The sequence below is a fragment of the Crinia signifera genome, chromosome 1 (genome assembly GCF_055691185.1).
Source record: "Crinia signifera chromosome 1, ASM5569118v1, whole genome shotgun sequence".
Lineage (NCBI taxonomy): Eukaryota > Metazoa > Chordata > Amphibia > Anura > Myobatrachidae > Crinia > Crinia signifera.
This window is the reverse complement of record NC_139217.1, coordinates 240,030,473-240,054,093: the sequence shown is the minus strand read 5'-3', so window position 1 is coordinate 240,054,093 and position 23,621 is coordinate 240,030,473. Positions and strand designations below refer to the sequence as shown.

Below are 23,621 nucleotides of genomic sequence, written 5' to 3'. Positions count from 1 at the left end.
TAAGTATTGCAGATGCACACTGGAGAAAAGAGACACAGGGGAGCCTGGAGATCTCGGAGCCTTGGAACTTCTCTGACACGAGGAACAGGTAAGCAATTGTTCAAGGCAAGGAAGTCAGGCCTCAGGCCTGAACTATATCCCCCTTGCCTGCTGATGATTGGCTGCAAGCCGCAGCACTAATCAAGACTGGGAATGAGTGCACACACCTTGATTCTGACACAGGTGTGTGGTTCAGGAGTCAGGCTGCTGGTTAGAGGAATTGGTCAGTGCAGTCAGCTGACCACAGGTGTCATGGCGGCGCCCATACACCTGATGCCAGGCATGCAACGGACCTCCCACGCAACACAGACCATCGGGAAGGTAACGACCGATGTCTCAGATGGTAAGATCTGCTGCGGTTTGTGACAGTACCCCCTCCTTTTAGGGTGGGCACCGAACACCCTTTGGGCTTGGAAGGATTCTCCCTGTGGAATTTCTCCCTCAATCGAGGGGCGTGAACATCTTCCGCATTGGTCCAACTCCTCTCCTCAGGACCATATCCCTTCCAGTCAATGAGATACTGGAGGCGTCCGTATCTATGACGGGAGTCTACGATTTTATCCACTTCAAACTCCACTCCTCGTCTAGTCCGGACCTTGGGTAACACTGGAGAAGATGTTTGGAACCGGTTTACAACCAGGGGACGCAGCAGGGAGACGTGAAAGGAATTGGGAATACGTAGGGACTTGGGCAACTTTAATTTGTAGGCCACAGAATTGAGTCTTTGCTGGATAACGTATGGGCCGATGAATCTGGGCGCAAATTTCATGGATGGTACCTTTAATCGAAGATTTTTTGTGGAGAGCCACACTCTGTCGCCAGGACGTATCTCAGGAATTGAACGTCTCTTACGATCCGCGAAGAATTTATAACGAACAGAGGCTTTTTTCAGGTTGGAATGTACTTCTCTCCAAATCTGTGAAAAATGTTTCAGGGCTGCATTGGCTGCTGGAACTTCGGTTACTGGCAGGTTCTCAAAACTGGGTGGCCTGGGATGTTGGCCGTAGACGACATAGAAAGGAGAATGACCTGTAGAAGAATGGTACCTGAAATTGTGAGCGAACTCTGCCCATGGAAGCAGTTTGGCCCAATCATCCTGGGAAGATGAGACGTACAGGCGCAGAAAAGTTTCTAAGTCTTGGTTGACTCTCTCAGTCTGGCCGTTAGACTGCGGATGGTAGGCTGATGAAAACTTCAATTTTATTTGAAGTGCAGATGATAATGCTCTCCAGAAGCGTGCCACAAACTGCACCCCCCGGTCAGAGACAATCTCCGTTGGCAGGCCATGACTCTTGAGAATATGTTGTACAAAGAGTTGTGCCAGACTGGGAGCAGAGGGTAACCCGTAGAGTGGTATGAACCGGGCCATTTTCGAGAATCGGTCAACCACTACCCAAATGGTGTTGTAATCTTGGGACTTGGGTAACTCGGAAATGAAGTCCATGGAGATGTGCGTCCACGGACGCGTCGGGATGGACAAAGGATGGAGCTTGCCGGCAGGACTCTGACGAGGTGTCTTATGTTGTGCACAGACAGGACATGATGCCACAAATTCTTTGACCTCTTTCCTGATTTGTGGCCACCAGTAGGATCGTTGAAGAATTTCAAGGGTACTCTGTACCCCAGGATGTCCAGAGAATAATGACTTATGAGCCCAGGACAGCAGTCTTTCGCGGAGCTCGGGGGGTACAAAGGTTTTGCCAGGAGGAGGTACCGGAGTAACTTGCGTAGGAGCAAAAGCGATGGGATCGATGATGGGATGATGCTCTGGCTCTGGTGGATCTTGCTCCATGGAGCGAGATAAGGCATCCGCCTTAACGTTTTGGGTACCGGGACGGTACAGAATCTTGAAGGAAAATCTGGAAAAGAATAAGGACCACCGGGCCTGACGAGGATTTATGCACTGTGCAGATTGAAGATACAACAAGTTCTTGTGATCGGTGAATATTGTCACTGGGAATTTAGCTCCTTCCAAAAGATATCTCCATTCCTCAAGAGCTAATTTTATAGCGAGTAACTCTTGATCACCTATGGAATAATTTCTTTCGGCAGGCAGAAACTTGCGGGAAAAGAAACCACAGGGGTGCTGTTTTCCATCCTCCAACATCTGGGACAGTACCGCACCTACACCGATGTTGGAGGCATCCACCTCTAGGATGAATGGTCGGTCCATATCAGGTTGTGACAAGATGGGTGCGGAAATGAAGGACTGTTTCAAGAGCTGGAATGCAGATGTAGCCTCAGTAGGCCAGATGGACGGATTGGCTCCCTTTCGGGTGAGCGCAGTGATTGGAGCGATCAGAGTGGAGAAACCTCGAATGAATTTTCGATAATAGTTGGCGAAACCAATAAAACGCTGTACAGCTTTTAGCGTAGTGGGTTGCGACCACCCAGTTATGGCTTCCAACTTCTCTGGATCCATGCTCAACTTGGAGCCAGAAATTATGTACCCCAAGAAAGGGACTGAGGGTACCTCGAACGTGCACTTGGAGATTTTGCCATAGAGCTGATTTCGTCGGAGACGGGTGAGTACCTCTTTAACTTGGGAACGATGGGAATGTAGGTCCTTGGAGAAGATTAAGATGTCGTCTAGGTAGACCACTAGACACACATACAACATGTCTCGGAAGATCTCATTCACGAATTGTTGAAAGACCGCTGGGGCATTGCAGAGACCGAAGGGCATCACTAAATACTCGTAGTGGCCATCTCTTGTATTAAACGCCGTCTTCCACTCATCCCCTTCTCGGATTCGTATCAGATTGTACGCTCCACGGAGGTCTAATTTGGTAAAGACCGTGGCGCCCTTTACCCGATCGAATAACTCAGTGATGAGCGGGAGGGGATAGCTGTTTTTTACTGTGATGGTATTCAAGCCCCTGTAGTCAATACATGGCCGGAGACCACCATCTTTTTTCTTCACGAAGAAGAAGCCTGCGCCAGCAGGAGACTTTGAAGGACGGATGAACCCTTTTTGTAAATTCTCCTGAATGTAAGCAGACATAGCTTGAGTCTCAGGAAACGACAACGGATAAGTTCGCCCCTTAGGAGGGGTCTTCCCTGGGAGAAGATCAATGGCACAGTCCCACTTGCGGTGGGGCGGCAGTGTGTCGGCAGACTGTTCACAGAAGACATCCTTAAAATCTTTGTAGACCTCCGGCAGGCCGGGAAGGGACGTAGCATTGGCAGAGCGCATGGGTAAGACAGGACTGATACAGTACTGGTGACAATGGGGACTCCATTGTTCCAATTGCAGGAGCGACCAATTGATGCTGGGGTTGTGAAGCTTCAACCACGGAAGGCCCAGCACTATGTCATAGGACGCCTTGGGAATGACAAGGAATTCAATCAGTTCCTGATGCAGGGTACCCACTTTCAGGTGGACAGGCTTGGTACGGAAATGAACATCACCGCCAGGAATCTTGCTGCCATCCACTGCGGTGACAGAGAGATGAGGGTGTAACGACACCACTGGGACTTGCAACTTGGTGACAAGGTGTTGAGATATGAAATTACCAGCTGACCCGGAGTCGACCAGGGCGGAGCTTGATCTGGGTCCAGCAGGGGTCTCCAGGGAGACTGGAAGGACGAAGTCGGTACAGGGAGGAGACTTTGAGACACGACCTAACCTGACTCCTCCGTTACAGGTTAGGCTTTGGAGTTTCCCGACCGCTCGGGGCACTCATTGATGAAGTGACTGGGAGCAGCACAGTAGAGACACAGTTTATTGCGCTGCCGACGGGAACGTTCCTCAGGAGTTAAGCGTGATCTACCTATTTGCATTGGTTCTTCACGCACTGGGGACTCCGAACGTACTCGGGGAGTAAACTTGGGAATTAACTTCTTTTTTCTCTCCTGACCTCTTTCTCTGAGGCGGAGATCAATCTTAACACACAATGAAACTAAGTCTTCCAAGGATTCAGGAAGATCGCGGGTTGCCAATTCGTCTTTAATGCAATCAGACACTCCCAACCAAAACGCAGCTGTCAGGGCTTCATTATTCCACTTCAATTCAGATGCCAGAGTCTGGAACTGGATCACATATTGTCCCATGGACCGGGATCCTTGTTTGACCCGTAGTATATCTGTGGATGCTGAAATAGAACGCCCTGGTGTATCGAATATACGGCGAAAAGTCTGAATGAACTTGTCGTAATCTGACAATAGAGGGTCAGATCTCTCCCACAGAGGTGATACCCAGTTGAGGGCGGCGCCAGTGAGCAATGAAACAATGTATGCGATCTTAATTCTGGCGGTGGGGAAATTGTGCGGCAAGAGTTCGAACTGGATCTGGCACTGGTTAATAAACCCTCTGCAATTTTTTGGATCGCCATCATATTTGTTAGGGACTGGTAGCTGAAGACGAGAAGAAAAAGCAGGCTGTGAAATGTTCCCCTGAACAGTTGACACAGGAGTCGGCAATGATTGCTGCAATGTGTCCAATCGATTGGATACTTCTTGGAGGAACTTTATCACACGCTGCTGAGTGACCTCTTGAGTCTCTATCCGAGCGGTAACATTCTGGATGACCGCTGGTCCCACACTGGGGTCTTGAACCGAGTCCATCGGCCTTGAACAAACTGTCAGCACTGGGGCTTTCTGTGTTCCCGGTTGTGACCGTGGTGGGCCAGTGGAGGGCGCTGGATAGCAGAACGCTGGTGCTTTAAGTATGGACATGCACTGGGGTGCAGAGCACAGTGAACCAGAGTGTTGACGGAGACCAGGAACAGGGGCGCGGAGTCTAACCTGCCAGCGGTATTCACCAGGGAGTCCCGCAAGGAACTTTGGACTTCGCTGCGTCTGACAGGCAGGTCGCGGCCCCCTGCCCTGGTCCTCTGGACACAGGCCCGCTAGGGATATCGCACTGAAGAGATACAGGTAGCTGTGCAATCTGAGAACTGCAGGAGGTGTCGACTTGTAGTGTCAACCGTGGTGTTGACGGGTGAGGGAGAGCCCCAGGGTACTTGCTGGAAGTATAGGACGTAGATGGTGTAGTCACTATATGCGCAGCAGGGAGTAGTCAACCCCGGAGTCGACAGAGCCTGTCGGCAGTTTACAGGACCAGGTGGAAAAGTCACTGAATGCTGAAAAGCCAAACGATGTTTGTAATGAACACCGGCTACTCAACTGCAGGGATGGAATCACAGGAGTCTTCTGGAGATGGTGAGAACCAGGTAAGTATTGCAGATGCACACTGGAGAAAAGAGACACAGGGGAGCCTGGAGATCTCGGAGCCTTGGAACTTCTCTGACACGAGGAACAGGTAAGCAATTGTTCAAGGCAAGGAAGTCAGGCCTCAGGCCTGAACTATATCCCCCTTGCCTGCTGATGATTGGCTGCAAGCCGCAGCACTAATCAAGACTGGGAATGAGTGCACACACCTTGATTCTGACACAGGTGTGTGGTTCAGGAGTCAGGCTGCTGGTTAGAGGAATTGGTCAGTGCAGTCAGCTGACCACAGGTGTCATGGCGGCGCCCATACACCTGATGCCAGGCATGCAACGGACCTCCCACGCAACACAGACCATCGGGAAGGTAACGACCGATGTCTCAGATGGTAAGATCTGCTGCGGTTTGTGACAGATACACAGCACCCAATTACAGAGTACTGTACATAAACAAATAGGCAAAATATGAAACAAATGACTTACAGACAACATAGGACAAGTACATGGTATAATATAAACATATCTGCATCCGAAAACAACACTGAAATTAGTATCAGGGAAATCTTAAGGAATTGGTGCCATCTAAGTAAGGAGAAGATAGTTAAAATAAGTGAAGGGACATCACATAAGGGAGGAGGGCCCTACTTTTGAGAGCTTACAGTCTGAAGGGGAGAGGCATACAGACAGAGGTGACATATATGGGGTAGACAGCGTGGACCAATGGGTTAGGCTGGGTTTGGTGAAGAAGCGGATCTTCAAAATTAATTTGAAGTTTTGTAGGAACTTAAAGAAAGAGTGAAAGAGAGCAGCGTATGCAAAATCTTAAGGGAGGAGTGGGAGGAAGTAATTAATTCAGACAGGGTAGGCAGCATGCATTAGTGAAAAGGGAGATATGGTTATAAATGTAAATGGAAGAAGAGTGGTGAGGGCTTTGTGAGTGATTGTGAGAAGCTTGAATTGGATGCTGAAAGGGAAGTGAAGCCAGTTAAGGGCTTTTAAAAAAGAGAAGGTGGAAACAGTATGTTTTGCGAGTCGGTGGCAGTACTGGATTGTAGAGGTGTTTTTCTGGAATGCCAGATAGGAGGATTTTATGGTAGTCGAGTCTGGATATCACTAGAGAGTAGATAAGAGAAGAGTTACAGATTATTCTAAGACAGCGCATTTGGAAGGATAGTAGCACCATCAATACATAATTCAATTGTGGTTTTGTAGAAAGGTAAGAAGATGATGAGCTCAATCTTGGACATTTTCAATTTAAGAAAATGCTTGGACATCCAAGAAGAGGTAGCAGTAAAACAGTTGAAGATACGAGTGTGGAGAGTGGGGTAAAGGTAGATTTGAGGGGATATGGTCGTATTGTCGACACCACTTAGGTCGACAGTCATTAGGTCGACACCATTGGGTCGACAGGTGGCAAGGGCGACAGGTGTCTATGTCAAGATGAGTGAAGGTTGACAGGTGTCAATGTCGACATGGTTTTAGGTCGACACATCGTTAGGTCAACATGGGTTAGGTCGACAGGTCGAAAGGTCAACATTTTATTTACTGTTTTTTTGAGCTGACATGTGCCGACAGGCGGTATTTCATGTCCTATCATACACTAGGGCGTGGTGGGAAAATAAAATAGTGTGTCGAGAGCAGCGAGGCACTGTGCTCGAAGCAGTTAAGGAGTTTCAAATGTAACAGAAAGATTATGGAAAACAAGCAAACAAACAAGAAAACAAGATAGTGGCTCTTGGACTTAGCAGCATTTTGGAGGTCATTTTGTCAGTTTCGTTGGGGCAGTTTCAATGGAGAGGAAGCCAGACTGAAATGGGGTCAGCAGTAAGTGGGATGAAAAAAAATACAGAAAGGCGTTTGTAGACAATATGCTTAAAGAGTTTAGATGCAAAAGGGAGCAGAAATATGGACCAGTAGTTGGAGAGACTGTTTGGATTAAGAGTAAGTTTTTTTAAGAATAGGCTAGATGATTACATGCTTTATGACAGAAGGGACAGTGCCTGATGAAAGAGAGGAAGGCGGTTGGAAAGTTGGAATCAGGTAGAAGCAGAGTGGTACTGTAGCAGTGGGGAGGTAGAGGGGTCGGGAGGAACAGATGAGGGCCAAAACTTTCTCAACAGATACATGGCAGAAAGATGCCAGAGTTGGTAAGAGGTATGGGGATGGGTGGTAAGGCTGGTTGCTGATGATCTGAAGGGATGTGGTGGACGTATGGAGTCAATTTTGGATGTAAAGTAAATGTCAACGCCAATAGCAGAAAATGAGGAGGTAAGATGAGGTGGGGTGGGCTAATAAGGGAGCTGACAGTGGCAAAGAAGTGTTGGGGGCTCAAAGATGAGATTCTTGAAGTATCACTGTTTAGCCAGGGAAAGGGCAGGATGAGAGCATACAGTAAGTTTGTAATGGAGGAAGTCTGCCTTAGAGTATGATCTCCTCCACTGTCGTTTAGCAGTACGTGAGCAGTTTTGTAGATATCTGGTGAATTAGTGGTCAGTGAAGTCATTGAGTAAAGAGCAGAAGTAAGGGAGTCATTTTATAGGAATGTGGCTATTTCAGTGCATGAGAGCGAGAGAATTGGGAAGAGAAACTTGTTGAACACGTATAATAGTGAAGTGGTAGCGTTAGGAGGTAGCCTCAATTTTAAGCTTAGTGATGTTATCCTAGGGAGGTAGAGATGAAGAAACATAGAGTGATAAGTATAAAGAGAGCAGGTAGTGGTCATAGGAGGGAAATGGTGATTTGGAGAAATCAGAATTATCACAACAGTGGGCGAAGACCAGACCAAGATAGCTCCCATTCACCTTTTTATTATTACTATTTCATTCATTAGCTCTACCTTTTCCCTTGTGTATCCATTCTGGGAATAGGGGAGGATATAACAATATGTAGACGGTCAAATCATTGTAATTTTCATATCTTTCATTATAGAAGCTCTTTAGGTACAAAGAAATGTGATTGCTGTGAGTGTGTTGTTTGTAAAGTATGCTGTTAAAGTAAACCTCTAATATTGTCTTGCTCATTTTTGCAGTTACAACAGACCCTCCTTCCGATGTCCATGTGAGTCGAGTTGGGGACTTGGAGGATCAACTGAGTGTCCGCTGGAGCTCCCCTCCTGCTTTGAAAGACTTTCTGTTTCAAGCCAAATACCAGATCCGATATAGAGTAGAAGACAGTACAGAATGGAAGGTGCATATGCCATACATACAATAATGCATATACTGTACAGTGCTTTGATTGGTTAGGAATGTATTATTTCACAACCATATATTTTTGCTACATAACAAAAGTAGCACAATTCTGAAGCTATTATTCCAATGATTAGGGTGCCATTTGCCCTTTTTTTCAGTTATAAACATAAAAATAATCAAATAAAAGATAATGTATACTTTATAGTTAGGTGTGTTACAAACTACCCAGAACATTGCATTTGTACTTCACAGGTAGTTGATGACGTGGGTAACCAGACTTCCTGTCGACTTGCTGGATTGAAACCAGGAACTGTCTACTTTGTTCAGGTTCGATGTAACCCATTTGGGATCTATGGATCTAAAAAAGCAGGCATCTGGAGTGACTGGAGCAACCCAACTGCGGCATCTACTCCAAGGAGTGGTTAGTCCAATTCTATAAGGATTTAATTGTTGTAGCATTGTAATTGGCAACTCTTTACCTTTTACAAAGAAATCAGAACATACTATAACTATAAATAGCCTACAGGACCATCTAGGCTGCTCTATTGTTAGTATCTGTTTTATGAGAATATGGCAATAATTTTATAAGCCTATTAATAATCTCTGATAATTCTGGTAACCCTTTATATACAGTACACATTACATTCCTGAAGTGAAGTTATGATTCCACATTCATGGGTCTTACATTTATAGCAATAAGACTTATCTTATAGTTACATAGTCAAATAATTTGTGAAAAAGAAGTTACAAAAACCTTTCCCGAAAATGCATCTCAAAGCTAGAACATTTCATACATGGCATGGTAATGCAATGGAAAACTTCAATAGAGATGAACAAAGGTTGAAGTTAATAGATTTCTATCAGTTTCAAATTAAACACAATCTATCTTAATAATTTTTGGGGTTTTCAGGGTTAAAACACACATTAACAGGTCATTTATTCTAATACTCCTTTTAAATGCTAGTAAATTGCCCTGGAAGCTCAGCATCAATTAAGCAAAATTTTAATCAATCTGAAATTGATCAAAATCAATTAAATCAACCTTTATTAAATACCCAATATGTTACAATATTTGTGTAAAAAATCCCGACAGGCTTATGCAACCATCATGTGACAAATATACGAGTATTGCTTAATGTGTGTATTGTTTCATGACACACAAATACGGAATTAATTTATAAAAGTCTGGAACCTGAAATTGCTCTTAGCATTATCTTGTATGGATCAAGTATGCATTGTTATACCATGTATTACTCTTTTTTTTAGTACTTGCATTTTTCCATTCTTTTCTAAGAAAATTTACCACATTTTTAGAAGCGTTCTATATTGTTTTCATATAGGGTAATTTCTTGACATTAACAAACCACACATAGGAGCGCCTTTCAAACCTGGGCCCTATTTCCAACAGGGGAAATAGCACCCGGCGCCTATTCAATACTGCCGTTTCCAAAAGCATTGAAGGCAGAATTGGACAAAACAGATCTGACTTTTAAACCAGTCTGACCTGTTTTGTTGGAAACGGATGTGGATTGACAAATTCACGGATGTTTTTCGACAATCCACAGCCGTTTTGGCCAACACACCCACTTTTCGATAGGTAAAACATTAAATTCTGCCTGTCAAATAACTATTGACCTGAGCGAAAACGGCCCGGATATCCTACTGTCGGGATGTTCCAACAGTCGGGATCCGGTTTGAATACCACTCTTACTCTTTTCTCATTAGCAAAGCAAGACAGAAGTGTAAGAATAAAATAGCTTTATAACATTATAGAGTGCAAATCACAATATAATCTTTTCAAATGGTATAACATTAATGCCTCCTATTTATTGGGCATCCCTCATAGAAGCTGTCTCTAGCAACAATGTACTTTCAGCATATAAAATAGAAGTTAAAAAAATATGTATATATATTTTTTCCTTATAGATATTTTTACCTTCAAAAAATTTATATTTAAAAAAAATCATATCTAAAGTGCAACTAAAATGTTATTGGAAGTTACACATACTGTAGACAGGGAAATCATTTTTTAATGCTCCGTCTACAATACATTTTAATTGTTATCTTATTTTTGTCAATTACTGGCTGCTGCTACTATTTACATTTTATTGCATGTCTTTCCATATATAAAAAAAGCAAAAAAAGACAATTTAACTGCATGTTAACATGCCTTTCGTGGAAATGATTTCAATATTTTACAGGAATAGTTGTCACAGACCATTATTCCAGACTGTTTGTTGCCGGGTTTTACTTCCCATAAAAGGAATGTCAGTCTCCGTTCCACTTACAGAACATGAGATCAGATTTTATGCACAGCCAGTGGCAACTAGAAGTGCATTAGCTTCCCTTGCTAAGCCACTTGGGAAGCTTTACCAGTTATTGTTTTGTAGATCAAACTAAAAATATTTGAACAAAATCCCACCATTATCATTGAGTATTAAAGGGTAATATTATTGGCAAACAGGTTCTTTCTCAGCATTCTGGGAAGATCTATTGAAAACAGATTTTGTCAATGGCACACACACATTTATTATTTTCCCATTGATCTAGTGGAAAGACTGATTTGGACGTGATTTTTAAACATAGCTCAGTCACACTGAACCAACAGCGTAATGTTTAATTTCACAATTGTCTTGACCTATGTTTTTCCTCATTTTTTAGTGGCTAGATTACCGCCTAGCTGTCTTCACATTGACAATAACATTGACTTTAGTCTTATGGCATAATTTTATCTTCCTTACTGTCAAGCACTGATGATATTTGGAGCACACAGGGTGTTTCAGAGTTGGCTGTACACTTAATAGTCTACAGACTGCTCTTTATCCTTGTCAGGAATGTCTTAACTATGCTCCGACACCTGGTGTTCTTGCGAAAAAGCCAGTTTTCAAAATTATTTCCCAGTGGGGAAATACCTCTTGTTTTTATACCTTATCTGGTGCCAGCAGATTTCAACAGTCCTCTGTTTCTTATTTATTAACTGATCTCCATGTTATTATTTTCCGGTTTTTATAATCCTGGATATAAACAGGATTTGAAGAAAACAGCTCTGCTAAGTCCTGCGACAAGTTATTTAAAAAAATAAAAATGTGGATATCTATCTATCTTTATTAGGTATGCTTCACATTTAGTTGATGACATAATTATAAAAACAATGTTTTTGAACACAAATAAAACAAATAGACATGGTGAAACATATTTAGAAATTTTTATTCGAATCCGTATACAAATGACATATATTTCAATGGGAGCACTTAAGAAAATAGAGGTTAATATCACCTGTGAGCTTGGGGATTTAACAGATGAAGATAAAAATGTCCATTTTGGTCCTAACTGAAGCAAATATTGGAGTTTTCAAATCTCTGGAAAGAGTTATATGTATTTTTATAGTTCCTCCAGTATCTCTGGTGATTCCTTCTGTAACTTCTGCTTTTGAACCTACTTTAGATACTTGACCTTAGACTGTACCTCAGCTACATGAATTATAGCATAGATTTTTTTTTCAGATGATCATAACTAATTTTCTTTTGTGTAATTTCTGCTGCTCCATTAGCATCAGGTTAAGGATTTCATTGTTCTTCTACACAGCACAGAACCGTCTGCTAGCTACCACGGCATCCACCGCAAAGAGCACAACAAAGCTGTGTTGTATCATATGTAGGAATGGACTGTGCCTCTAAACAAGGGGGCATGCTCATGGCTCACATGGCGCTTGCCACTTGACCCTGCAGCACAGCCCTGTTTCTCTGTAGGGGTGGCTGAGCAGTGTGTTTCCGTAAGCCACATGGACTAACAGAACTGCATGGTCACACATTTAGGGCAGAATAGACCATCAGGCCATCAGCAGATAGCCAGTCCAACCTGGTTGTTTCCCTTGGCAACAATAAAACATCCTCTCATTTTATAGATACATCACTTAATTGCACAGAACAAAGCCAGAAAAACATGGCAAAAAAGGTTGCATGAGAATACGTAAATTAAAGCCATGTAAATGTGAAGATACCTTTAAGTACTGTAGGTGATCTCTTATGTGAACAGTTTGGTAAAGAATTGCAGCGATAGAATATGTTTCAATAGTAATGTTATGTTTGTTTGCTGTTTAGAGAGGGTCACAGGTGTATGTGATCCAAAGAGTGGGGAGCAGAATTCCACACTGCGACGGGAGTTGAAGCAGTTCTTCGGCTGGGTGAAGAAACATGCGTATGGCTGCTCTAACCTTAGCATCAAGCTCTATGACCAGTGGCGGGTGTGGCTGCAGAAATCACACAAAACGCGGAACCAGGTAGGTAAGGTACACTTTATTGTTCTGTACCTTTCATACTACTCCCAACGTTATACTGGTTAGGAGTCATGGTGGAAGTCATTTATAATATCACATAGTGATAGCAAGGCCAAATGCACTTATATTTAAATATAATTAAAGAAACATTTATATTTGATGTATGAGTACATAATATGGTAAAGAACCACTGGCCTAATTTAGCATTTATCGCTAAGTTGAGAAAAAGCAGCTGCCTGTGATCAAAAAGTCGCCAACATCAAGGAGTATTTTCCATCTGAGTAAGTCTAAGGCTTCCACTAATCAGCTAAAGACACAGGGCCAGATGCACTAAGCTTCAAAAGTGATAAAATGGAGAGTAATAAACAACCAGCCAATCAGCTCCTACCTGTCGTGTCACAGACAGTGTTTGAAATGTTTCAGGTAGAGCATGATTAGTTGGTTGTTTATCACTCTCCATTTTATCACTTTTGAAGCTTAGTGCATCTGGCCCACAAGCTGGAAGTGGTCATCGCTGACATCAGTGACCCACACAAAAACACCATGGCTTGCTTAAGCTTGCGTTTTGACAAACACACTTAGAAAACACCATGCTTTTGCACTAAACACTTTCCTATAAAGTCCAACGGCAACTCGTATGCGTACAGATATTTATTTGAAAATTGCTGGGCATGTGCAGAGTTCACTTTGCGCAATGTGAACTCTGCGCATGCACAGCCGTATAGTAATCAGGCCCTATATACTGTGTTATCAAATTACAATTTTCACCAACTGTTTATAGAGGTTAACAACTACTTATTTTAGAAGGATTCAATATGATAAACTATAATATCTATTACAATTTGGAAACATTTGCATGGGTTGTTTTACTATTCATGGTAACACAGAAGAGTACCTGAAGCAGAGGCATCACTAGGGTTGGTGTCACCAGGTGTAGTATCTCATGGTGTCACCCCCACCACCACCCCCTCCATGGACCTCTTCCCATATCACATCACTTGGAAACCTTAGTAATGTTTTTGTCCTCATCTTATTATGTAAATAATAATTTCTGTATATCACTGAATGTAATGACAATAGTAGTGATATAAATATAACAAAATTCAAATTATACTTTAAAATTACAAAATCATATGCACAGGTCCCACAGCCTAATTAAGTCATCCCAAGTTTGGCATTTTGGTATAACGAGCAGGTTAACTTCTTGGCAATTTTTCTCCCAATGTGATTAGTTAAAAATGCACCTCCACCCCCATAGACATAAAAAAAGTGTGCCCCACAGTAAGGCTTCTAATTACTTTTAAATTGCAAATGCACGGAGGACTAAAAGGATCGGAATAAGGTCGAATGTCCCGAGTAGGACTTACTGCTTGGGCCACTTCCACTTCAGCTGGCAGTGTCAGTAGGTAGGAGAGTGGAATACTTAACTCCTGAAAATAGACAAGCATAATGGTGGTGGTACGGGGGTGTGCGGGTGCAGTCAGCAGTGGGGTTGGGGGTTTGTAGTGTGCAAGTGCAGACATCAGTGGGTGGAAGGGGGTGTTAGGGTGTGGACACAGTAGCCGGGTTGTGTGAATGCACATATGCGGCCAGTGGAGGTGAGTGGATGCTGTCTGTGGGTGTGTATGGATGCTATGTCGGTAGGTGTAGTGGCACTGAGGGGTGACACAACTGAATGCGGGCTGCAACCCCCTAATCATGGCGTTGCCTCTGCCCCCATATTACTCATAGTGGCTTACAGCAGCCTGAGGATCCAAGCCTGGAGGAGCTTGTCCAGCTGGGTAAGACTGTGTGCATTCAGCCTAGTGTAGCCTAGAGTCTCCTCCTGGCCCTCCACCCCTGCTCTCGCCTCCCTGCTGCCCAATCCAGCACTTCTGTATGTTCAAAATTTCAATAGGGGAGAAGCACCAACTGCAAGTAAGTCACTTTGGAATGGTAGTTAGTGTGGTTCCCCTATTTGAATTTGAACGGTACTGCAGCCCCTTCTCCTGAGCCGGGGTGGTTGTTATGGTGAATGGGAAAGGGGTAGACTTGGTGACTTCTTGCATGCACTCCTTTGGCCCTTCAGAATTTCAAAGATTCATCAATATCTGCTTGTGTTACAGAAGGGAACCTCAATAGTATATATGCCTGTGCTATGGCATGACACATTATTAGTTTATGGAGAATGTAATCAGTAAAGGGTACATTACTTTACACATTTAAAAGATAACTGCATATAGACATAGCACCAAAATGAAAGAATACATTAAATGCAATTTAATATACAGACATCTGATGCCTTTCCCTCTAACAAACAAATGTGGGCCAGCTTGTAATCAAGTTATGAGATTGTCAAAAAAGTCTAAAAGTATAGGATGTTTTTATGTTTATTTGGGCAGCTTTAGGCAGTAGTAGAGTTACAGACTCAATCAGCCAACCACAGAGACTTTTGTTGCCACCATCATTATCATCATCATCATCATCATCATCATCATCATCATCAGTTTTTCATAACTTGGTTCGGGTTTTCGCATCCACAGGTTTTGTTATCTCTTGATAGGCACATATGCATCTTTATTACTCTTCATATAATCGGTAACACAGTCTTATCGTTAACACAGCCATATTGTGCTTTTGCCATGGTTAAGTTTATTTCCTAATGGGAGAATGACCTGTCACTTGACAGGCACAGGGGGATGAGCAAGGTCAAGGAAGGGAGCCCAAATAAACCTTTGCAGGCCTTCTTGGGACAGAGTGGTTTGCTCAGCTTCCCTCACCACCTCGTTATTAGAAGCAACAGGTGGTGGCGTGGATAGTAGCACTGTGAGGCAACTGGCCTTGCTCCTTCCCCTGGGCATGAAAGTTCCTTTAGCCATTAGTTTTTAGCAAGTACCCTTTTGCCATGCTTACACATCCCTCATCCCACAATCTACAATTTCAATTGTGAATAGATGGAAGTGCTCATAACATGAAGATGTGAAGGGCTGTTTATACAGTATAACTACAAATATTGGTACAGTACAGTAAAATAACCTTATACTGTATCCATACAAGGCAGTGATGTAGCAATAACCACCACTGACACCGCAATGGCTTGTTGGGCATAAACATGTCAAAATATGGAGTATGCACACAAACATTACTATAAAGAAGGCTCACCAGCGTATGTTTTTCTTGAGGAAATGACATTCATCTGGTATGTGCAAGGGAACTCTGGTGAGGTTTTACTCTTGTATTATTGAAAGTGTTCTCACCTATGGTGTTCTAGTAGGGTTTGGTTCCTGCTCTGCTGCCGGGTATAAATCTCTTCAGAGAGTTGTTTCAATGGCAAGTAAAATAATTGGGGTTGCTTTACCAAGCATCCAGCATGTATACGGAAATCATCTCCTGTCAAATGTGAAAAGTATTTTAATGGATCCCATGCACCCGAGTTGTTCTCCCTATTACCATCAAAAAGGAGATACCATTTAATTTTTTGTAGAACTAGACACTTTAGGGAGAGTTTCTTCCCAGTGGCAATTCACACTTTAAATAACTAGTGGGAGTATTGGTGGTAAATGAAGTAAAGTTCTGTCTTTTTCCTTTTGTTTCTGTTTGTGCTGCTCTGTTTACACTTGAATTTCATTATTTGTTCATATTTTATGTGGGCATTTGATGACAGAAATTTTTCAGTGATGCTTCATGGGAAATAATTTCTATAGCCCACAAGCGGCAAAACGTTTTATCCAAAGCTGAGAAATTTGATACTTGGAGTAGCTAATTGGCTTCAAATGATTAGATTGAGGGTTATTTATGGGGTACAATGTAACATCATAGCTTTACGAACTACATTTACCTATATGGATGTCTGCAGTGCTGCAGGGATCCCAATATACTGTATCATGAAACCGAGTTCTTACTTTTCACATGCTGAGATTCTTTATTAGAGAGGACTATTTAAAGTTGAGCTGGCATACACCCACCTCACAACTCTAAATCTTTCCAAAAGTTCAAATTTCTCCCCTTTCAGTCATAAACATGGTTTTGACAAGACGGCAAATGTTGATGACTATGTGTAAAGATTTACTTATATAATACTGATGATGCTAGTTAAAAAAACCCAGCAAGGTGTGTTAATGAGTTAGAAGCTTATTAGGATATATACTGTATGTCTGCACAACAGAAGAAATACTCAGCCTTTGGCCCAACACTATATTACACCAGTGTTTCTGATTGCATTGCTTAGCCAGCAACTACATAAATACAGAAAGCACGCGGTGTGCAGAAGCTGTCAGACGGCCCTATACACTGCTATGGTATGTAGTACAGATGAGTGCGTGTGGAGTGGTTGTCCTCTAGCTGCATCCGGTTGAATTTGGAGCTTGGGTGAATGTGATCTTAAACATCCATGGTGTCAGGACAATTTGTGTTTCAATTCCAAAAATAGAAGAAAGAGGTTTTTTTTTTATTGGCCAGTACTTGGAAATATGTCAGAGAGGTCAAGGTTCTCTATCACCCTACTGTATGTGTCCCAGCTGGTAATCTGTGTGCACCATTTGTGATGTCATAGATTTCAAATGTACTTCAAAATAAAGTCAATTTGCATTAAAATATAATATAATAGTGTAGACAGCTGCAGAAAATTAGCACTTTTAGGCATTAAAGTAATTCTTTTTATAGTCTCACACAGGTATTTTTTGTAAATACATTTCTGGTTCATTAAAACAAAAGCATAAATGTTATATGTGTCAGTCAACTGTACCTACAATATGTATTGTTTAATTCATATACAAAGTTTTTTTAGGCAAATCAATGCGCAATTATGAATAACCCCTTAAGCAATTAAAAAATGAAAGCATATGTACAGTATAAGTGGTTGCAGTAGTTTGTGGCAAGTTTTGTTATTTGGCATTATGCTAGGAAATTACTGAAGAATGGGTTCAAGGCACATATTTATTACAATCTGAATTTTTAATACAGATGTGATAAGTATAATTGGCACTGAATTGCAAAGTGAAAATGTTCATGGAAATGTATCCAGTTATTCCAATAAAAGCCCATCCTGGCAAAGAGCAGGAATTGTAACACTGTCGCTCTTCCTCCATGTTTGGTTCCCCCGCAGCCAATACCTATATGCGTCCATCAGCTAATGTATGATTCACTGGGAGCTGCCAGAGATCGAGACAAAATAAATGAAAATAAGAAGCCCACAGGCTACTGTAGGGTATTGCCATCGCCCTATCGGAGCCAAGCTCTTGAATGCCTCCCTGTATAGGGGGCACAGAAGTGCCAAATTTGGGTGCTAATAATATGGTACAGACCTCTGTCACTACTGACAGAAGAGAACTAAGGGCCCAAGTCAGACCTGCTGACTGGGTTGCAAGTTCTCTGCCACCCTGCATGAGAGAAATCCAACCCATGTGCACGGCTGCTAATGCGCTCGCAGCTGTGCACATGAGGGGAAATCCATTTGAAATCACTCACCATCTAATGGTTTTCCCCTCTGTTCGCAGCATCTAGTAAGTCTAAACTCACTCAGCGCTGCAAAGGTCGTGGGGAGAAGCGGCCCTCCCTCCCAACACTCCCAGAAAATGCTGCATTACTACTCCCAAATGGCCACAGGGTGTCAATCACCCTGCGAGACTACGCTGGCCGTACTTGTATGGATGGCTCACACATGCACACTGCAGACTGTGCGCATGTTTAGAAAAACCTGACAATGGCAAAAAACAGTAATACATATACATAAAAGACCTTATTTTGGTCCACACGCAACGCTGGGAATTTTGCAGCATTGCATGTGGATTAACTGCCACCCGCCACTCACACAGCCGTCCACCCCCCTCGCTCGCCAAGTTCCCTGCACGGCTGTGAATGGATGTTTGGCATAAACATCCATTTGCAGCCTTGGGTGTGGGGGCCAAATCATTCAATGGTGCATGCAAAACTAAGACATTCTCTAGTGTCTTAGCTTTGTGTGTTCCCTGTACGGGAGGAGGGCGGGCAACTGACATCTGGTGTCGACCACGGCAGCCGCATCACTGCCAAATCTCCATGGGAACGCCCAGCGGTTTCATGGGAACACCCAAGAAATGCTGGGTGTTCCCATGAGAGTCAGTCGCCGCTGCCCCACGCCCCCAGCACACACAGGTAGGTACTGTACGAACCACTGGTAGGCTCGCTCGCACCCAGCTTATGCACATGTGCAGTACGAAAACATCGCTCCCTCAAGTGAACGCAAAATAAGGCCCAAAGTACAGTATAATAGCCATGACACATACAGTAAAGTCACTAATGACACTAATAATAAAAGCAAAATCACAATATATCTTATATATCAGAAATATTAACCACATCTCGCTCAGACATCTAGGATGAGATTTCATAGGATGAGAGATTCAGAAAGTGAGAGATTTGGTAAGAAATCTCCAGTTTTTTTTAAAGCGCAATCATTTGCACATCAAAATCAAACTGGTTTTGCAGTGTAAGGGATTGCCGCTTTAAAAAAACTGGAGATTTCTCACCAAATCTCTCACTTTCTTAATCTCTCATCCTATTAAATCTCACATCTAGTATTTATTTTACTTGCCATTTTTTTCACATTTTCTCTTCAATAAATATATACTGTGCAACTCATCTCACAGTTCATTAACAATAACTGCTGTCACAGCCTTGGGTAAGCTAACACATTTGTGTCCCTCATCCCGTAAGCATTTACCCTTATCCCTATTCTTTGAGAATCTTGGCTCAATACCCATACATAACCATCACCCAATTTATGCACCATTTATCTATCACCACCCAAGACATTTACATTTCTTAGATAAATACTGTAATTATTGCATAATAGTATAAATTTACAAATGAAAAAGTTGCCCATCACAAACGTACAGCTTTTATCTTTTTTTTATTTTATATCATTTTTATACAATTTTGTACTTCTTAATTGTTATTATTATTATTATGACCATTACCAGTTATATATAGTGCACACATATTCCGTAGTGCTTTACAGAGAATATTTGAACATTCACATCAGTCTGTGACCCCAATCTATATTCCCTACCACCTGTACACACACACACAGATATTCTATGGTTAATTTGGTTGGAGGTCAATGAACCTACCAGTAAATTTTTGGATTGTGGGAGGAAACATGTGGAGAATATACAAACTCTGAACAGTTAGGGCCATGGTGCGAATCGAACCCATGACCTCAGTGCTGTGAGGCAATAATGCTAACCATAACACCATCCGTACTGCCCAAGCCTAGAAGGCTTTATACAGTTCATCCAACTGTCTTATCAAATCTGTCCAACCATGCCTGTTCAATCAGCTGCTACTTTTTCAGGGTATGGGGCTCTGCAATACCCTGTACAAGCCACACATATTCTTTTTTACATTTCCATGACCCCTGGCAAACTACTGGGTCACCATATCATACAGCACACAAGGAATATTTGCATTCTGATAGACTTTATGCAATAAAGAATATCTAACCTTGTGTACTAATGTATTTACCTATAGCTTGTAAGCTTGCGAGTCCTCATATCTTTTGACAGTCTTTAAATACCCAGTGTGTTGTATCACTGTCCCCTATTGTAAAGTGCAAGATAATTTGCTGTGCTGCATAAGAAACCAAGTATAAATATATAAATATAGTTGGTTACAGTTCATAACGTGACACAAAATGTGACATCTAGGGACAGTGCCATATTAAGCCTTCGGGGGGCCCGGGGCACTTTAGACAGGGAGCCCCTTGCACTTGTCATAACTGGCCACAAACTGCATAGAGAATATTACACTGTCAAGACACAGAGTAAAGGCAATATAAAATTGGTCAATGGGTAACTGCAGGGGGGATATATACACTGTATATATATATATATATATATATATATATATATATATATATATATATATATATATATATACCAAACAAAATCTCTAGAATTGCGCTAAGTATAAACTTTTTTTGGTCGCCAGTAACACTAGGTCTTCTACTACTAAGACCACTCCAAACACAATCACCACCCAATAGTGTTATAAGGCGCCCTCAATTGCTTTACAAAAGGGTTATTCCTGTCTTCCATTTAACCATTTGTTATATAAATAAATTAACATTTATTGATACAAGCATAAACAATAAATAAAACACCTTTTAGCATTTATTCTTGTCTTTGTTAAAAAGTTATCCTTTATTTGTGGATGGATCTAGTGCCCAACGCGTTTCGTCTCCTCAAGAGACTTCATCAGGGGTATGCCAATAATTTAGTAATAATCTAAAAAGTACAATACCATAACAAGGAAAGACATTATTACATATTTACATTTCACAATTCACCATAATAAATAATATAATAAAAGTAGATAAGAAAATAGTATAATTGAATGGATGATTACGGATCAGATGGACAGACGGAAAGGGGATCAGGAAAGATAATTTTTTAGGAATTTCTTTTTTCTTTTTGTTTATGAATATTCTTGTCTATACAAGTAAGAAAATAAAATAATAGTTTTCAGAATCAACCATTCCCATAAACAAAATGTTTCTGTCCATCTGATCCGTAATCATCCATTTAATTATACTATTTTCTTATCTACTTTTATTATATAAATTATTATGGTGAATTGTGAAATGTAAATATGTAATAACATCTTTCCTTGTTATGGTATTGCACTTTTTAGATTATTACAAAATTATTGGCATACCCCTGATGAAGTTTCTTGAGGAGATGAAACGCGTCCGGCACTAGATAACATCCACAAATAAAGGATAACTTTTTAAAAAATACAAGAATAACTGCGAAAAGTTTGTTTTATTTATTTTTTCTGCTTGTATCAATAAATGTTTTATGTATAAATGAAAACTTCTATTGTGTACAAATTGGTTAAAGGGAAGACAGGAATAACCCCATAATTGAGGGCGCCTTATAACACTATTGGGTGGTGATATATATATATATATATATATATATATCCAAAGAAGGATCCGGCACCCAGGAATTAGGATGAGTCCAGGGAGGTAACTTGCCCTGGTGCCATTCAAGGGGCCTCACAGCCCGTGTAGACAGAGTTAGTAGAAGAAGGGCACTCAGGGACTGAAGAAGCAGGTGAACGTAGGACAATTTTATTGCCTGGTAGTCTACGTTTCGGGGTTTCCCCCGTCGTCAGGACAAAACAATAATGTACTGTACGAGACCTTACAGTCTGCCTCTGATTAAAAACCCTCCCATGACTAGGCTGCTGCTGTCCTCCATGGGCCTGAGAAGCATGTAATGAACTCCACCAATCAGAGCTCAGTACAAACCTCTCAGCCTCTGCCCTCTTGTGCAAAGTGTCATGGGACTAATTCAACTCCCAGTAATGCACTGCACACTTGTGCAGTCAGTGTGCCTTGGCTCCCGATGCTCAGCACAATTAATCATTGTCACATTGGTAGATAGTAGGTGAAGCTGCAGCACTACCCCCCTCCATGCACAAAACCTTTATTTTTTTAAATCATGCCAACCACAGGTGGTCCCTAGCTAGAGGGGGTCCAGGGGTACTGACCCCTTTTGCCCCTGCTTTAATCAGGCCCTGTATAGGGACCAAATTAATTAGATTTTCCTGCAGCTAATTGCGCAGCCCTGAGCTATCCAACCGAGTGCTGATACCACACATCAAACCACAATGGGTGCACTTAACGAGTATTGTTCCCTATAGCCTTGGAACAGTGAGGAAATATCTGCATTATCTGCACCTTCTAGAACTTCATGAATCCCGGGGTAACCCATAGGTTATTGATGATTAACTGCAGATTTACCTTGTGGGGAAAATGAATAATAATAGAATAGAAGTAGGCTTGAATAGATTCTTTATCCGCACTATAAACACCAAGGGTAATGAAATCTGCCCATTTTATATCACTTTATCCAGTCTATTCATCCTTGCCTCACTTAAATATGTTCTACAATAGTAAATACAAAAATGACATACTCAGATCTGAGAGTACAATACCCGCATTCAGTCAGAAGTAATTTTGTGTTGCTAGTAGACAACCAGTCAGGGTTTCACATAGTCATCGTAATTGTAATTCTTTATTGCTTATTTTTAAACCAGCTTAGCTTAATGGGATAGAGTTTTGGAATGCAATGCTTTGGTGACTGTTTTGGGACATGCTCACTCTGAATAAAACCTAAAACTCCATATATTTTTATTATGTGAAATAAAATGTCATATTTACAAAGCCAACGCATGTACCTATGTTTGTTGCTGTGGGAACCTGATGTTATGCCAAATTCACTCGGTTATTGCTGGTGAGAAGTGCCGTTTATGGTTGTGGGAGAGCTATTTCACCTTTTAAAAATGTCTTGTATATTTTGCTTTCAGATTTCTGATACATACCATGCCCTAATTGCTGCCTATAAACCCATGAGGCTTTCTCAGAGATGAATACCCCATAATATACGTGCTTTTATAAGACTGTAAAGAGTTGAGTTACTGGGATGTTAAGCAGTTACACAATAATTCTTATTTATATAATGTCCTATTCAGTGGTTAAAGGTGCCATCCCACGAAGTCGGTAAGAAAACATGGTTTGGTGAGGAATGTGAAGGAATAACTGCCCTCCCCCAGTTTTAAATTTCTCTTTAGTAGACACATTTGGAAACAGAGGAATGCATGTAATTGTGTACCTCCATTTATATTGTGACGATATAGCAAGTTCTAGTTTTATAGCTGTCAAAGCATCACCTAATAAGGTAAAATATAGTTATTCTGTCTGCTTCTTCTTTACTGCTTCCAAACAGAGCACATTTTGTTTGTGTTTTCTCCATAAGAATGCTCTGCCATCAGGTGAGGATTGGGATACAAACCACCCCTGGAAATTTCTGCGAGCAGCCTTAATGGAGGCGGAGTCTGTTCAGGGTGTGGTTTGTCAAGAGGGGCGGGATATTCCCTCCTCATAGTTTCCCCTGTCTGAGGCCTCTATCACACTAAAGCGATCCT

At 41.8% G+C, this 23,621-nt stretch overlaps 1 protein-coding gene across 4 annotated transcripts in view; it reads left to right on the top strand.

The window, feature by feature from the left end:
• Positions 1-23,621, top strand: part of CRLF1 (cytokine receptor like factor 1) — a 106,979-nt gene that overhangs the window by 72,490 nt on the left and 10,868 nt on the right. For 2 of the 4 annotated variants that reach the window (XM_083158264.1, XM_083158261.1), the window contains exons 5-7: positions 8,236-8,393; positions 8,648-8,816; positions 12,496-12,678. In XM_083158264.1, the coding sequence (XP_083014390.1) occupies positions 8,236-8,393; positions 8,648-8,816; positions 12,496-12,678 (510 nt within the window). The remainder of the gene's footprint in view (positions 1-8,235; positions 8,394-8,647; positions 8,817-12,495; positions 12,679-23,621) is intronic. The other 2 variants (XM_083158262.1, XM_083158263.1) reach the window with 1 other exon arrangement.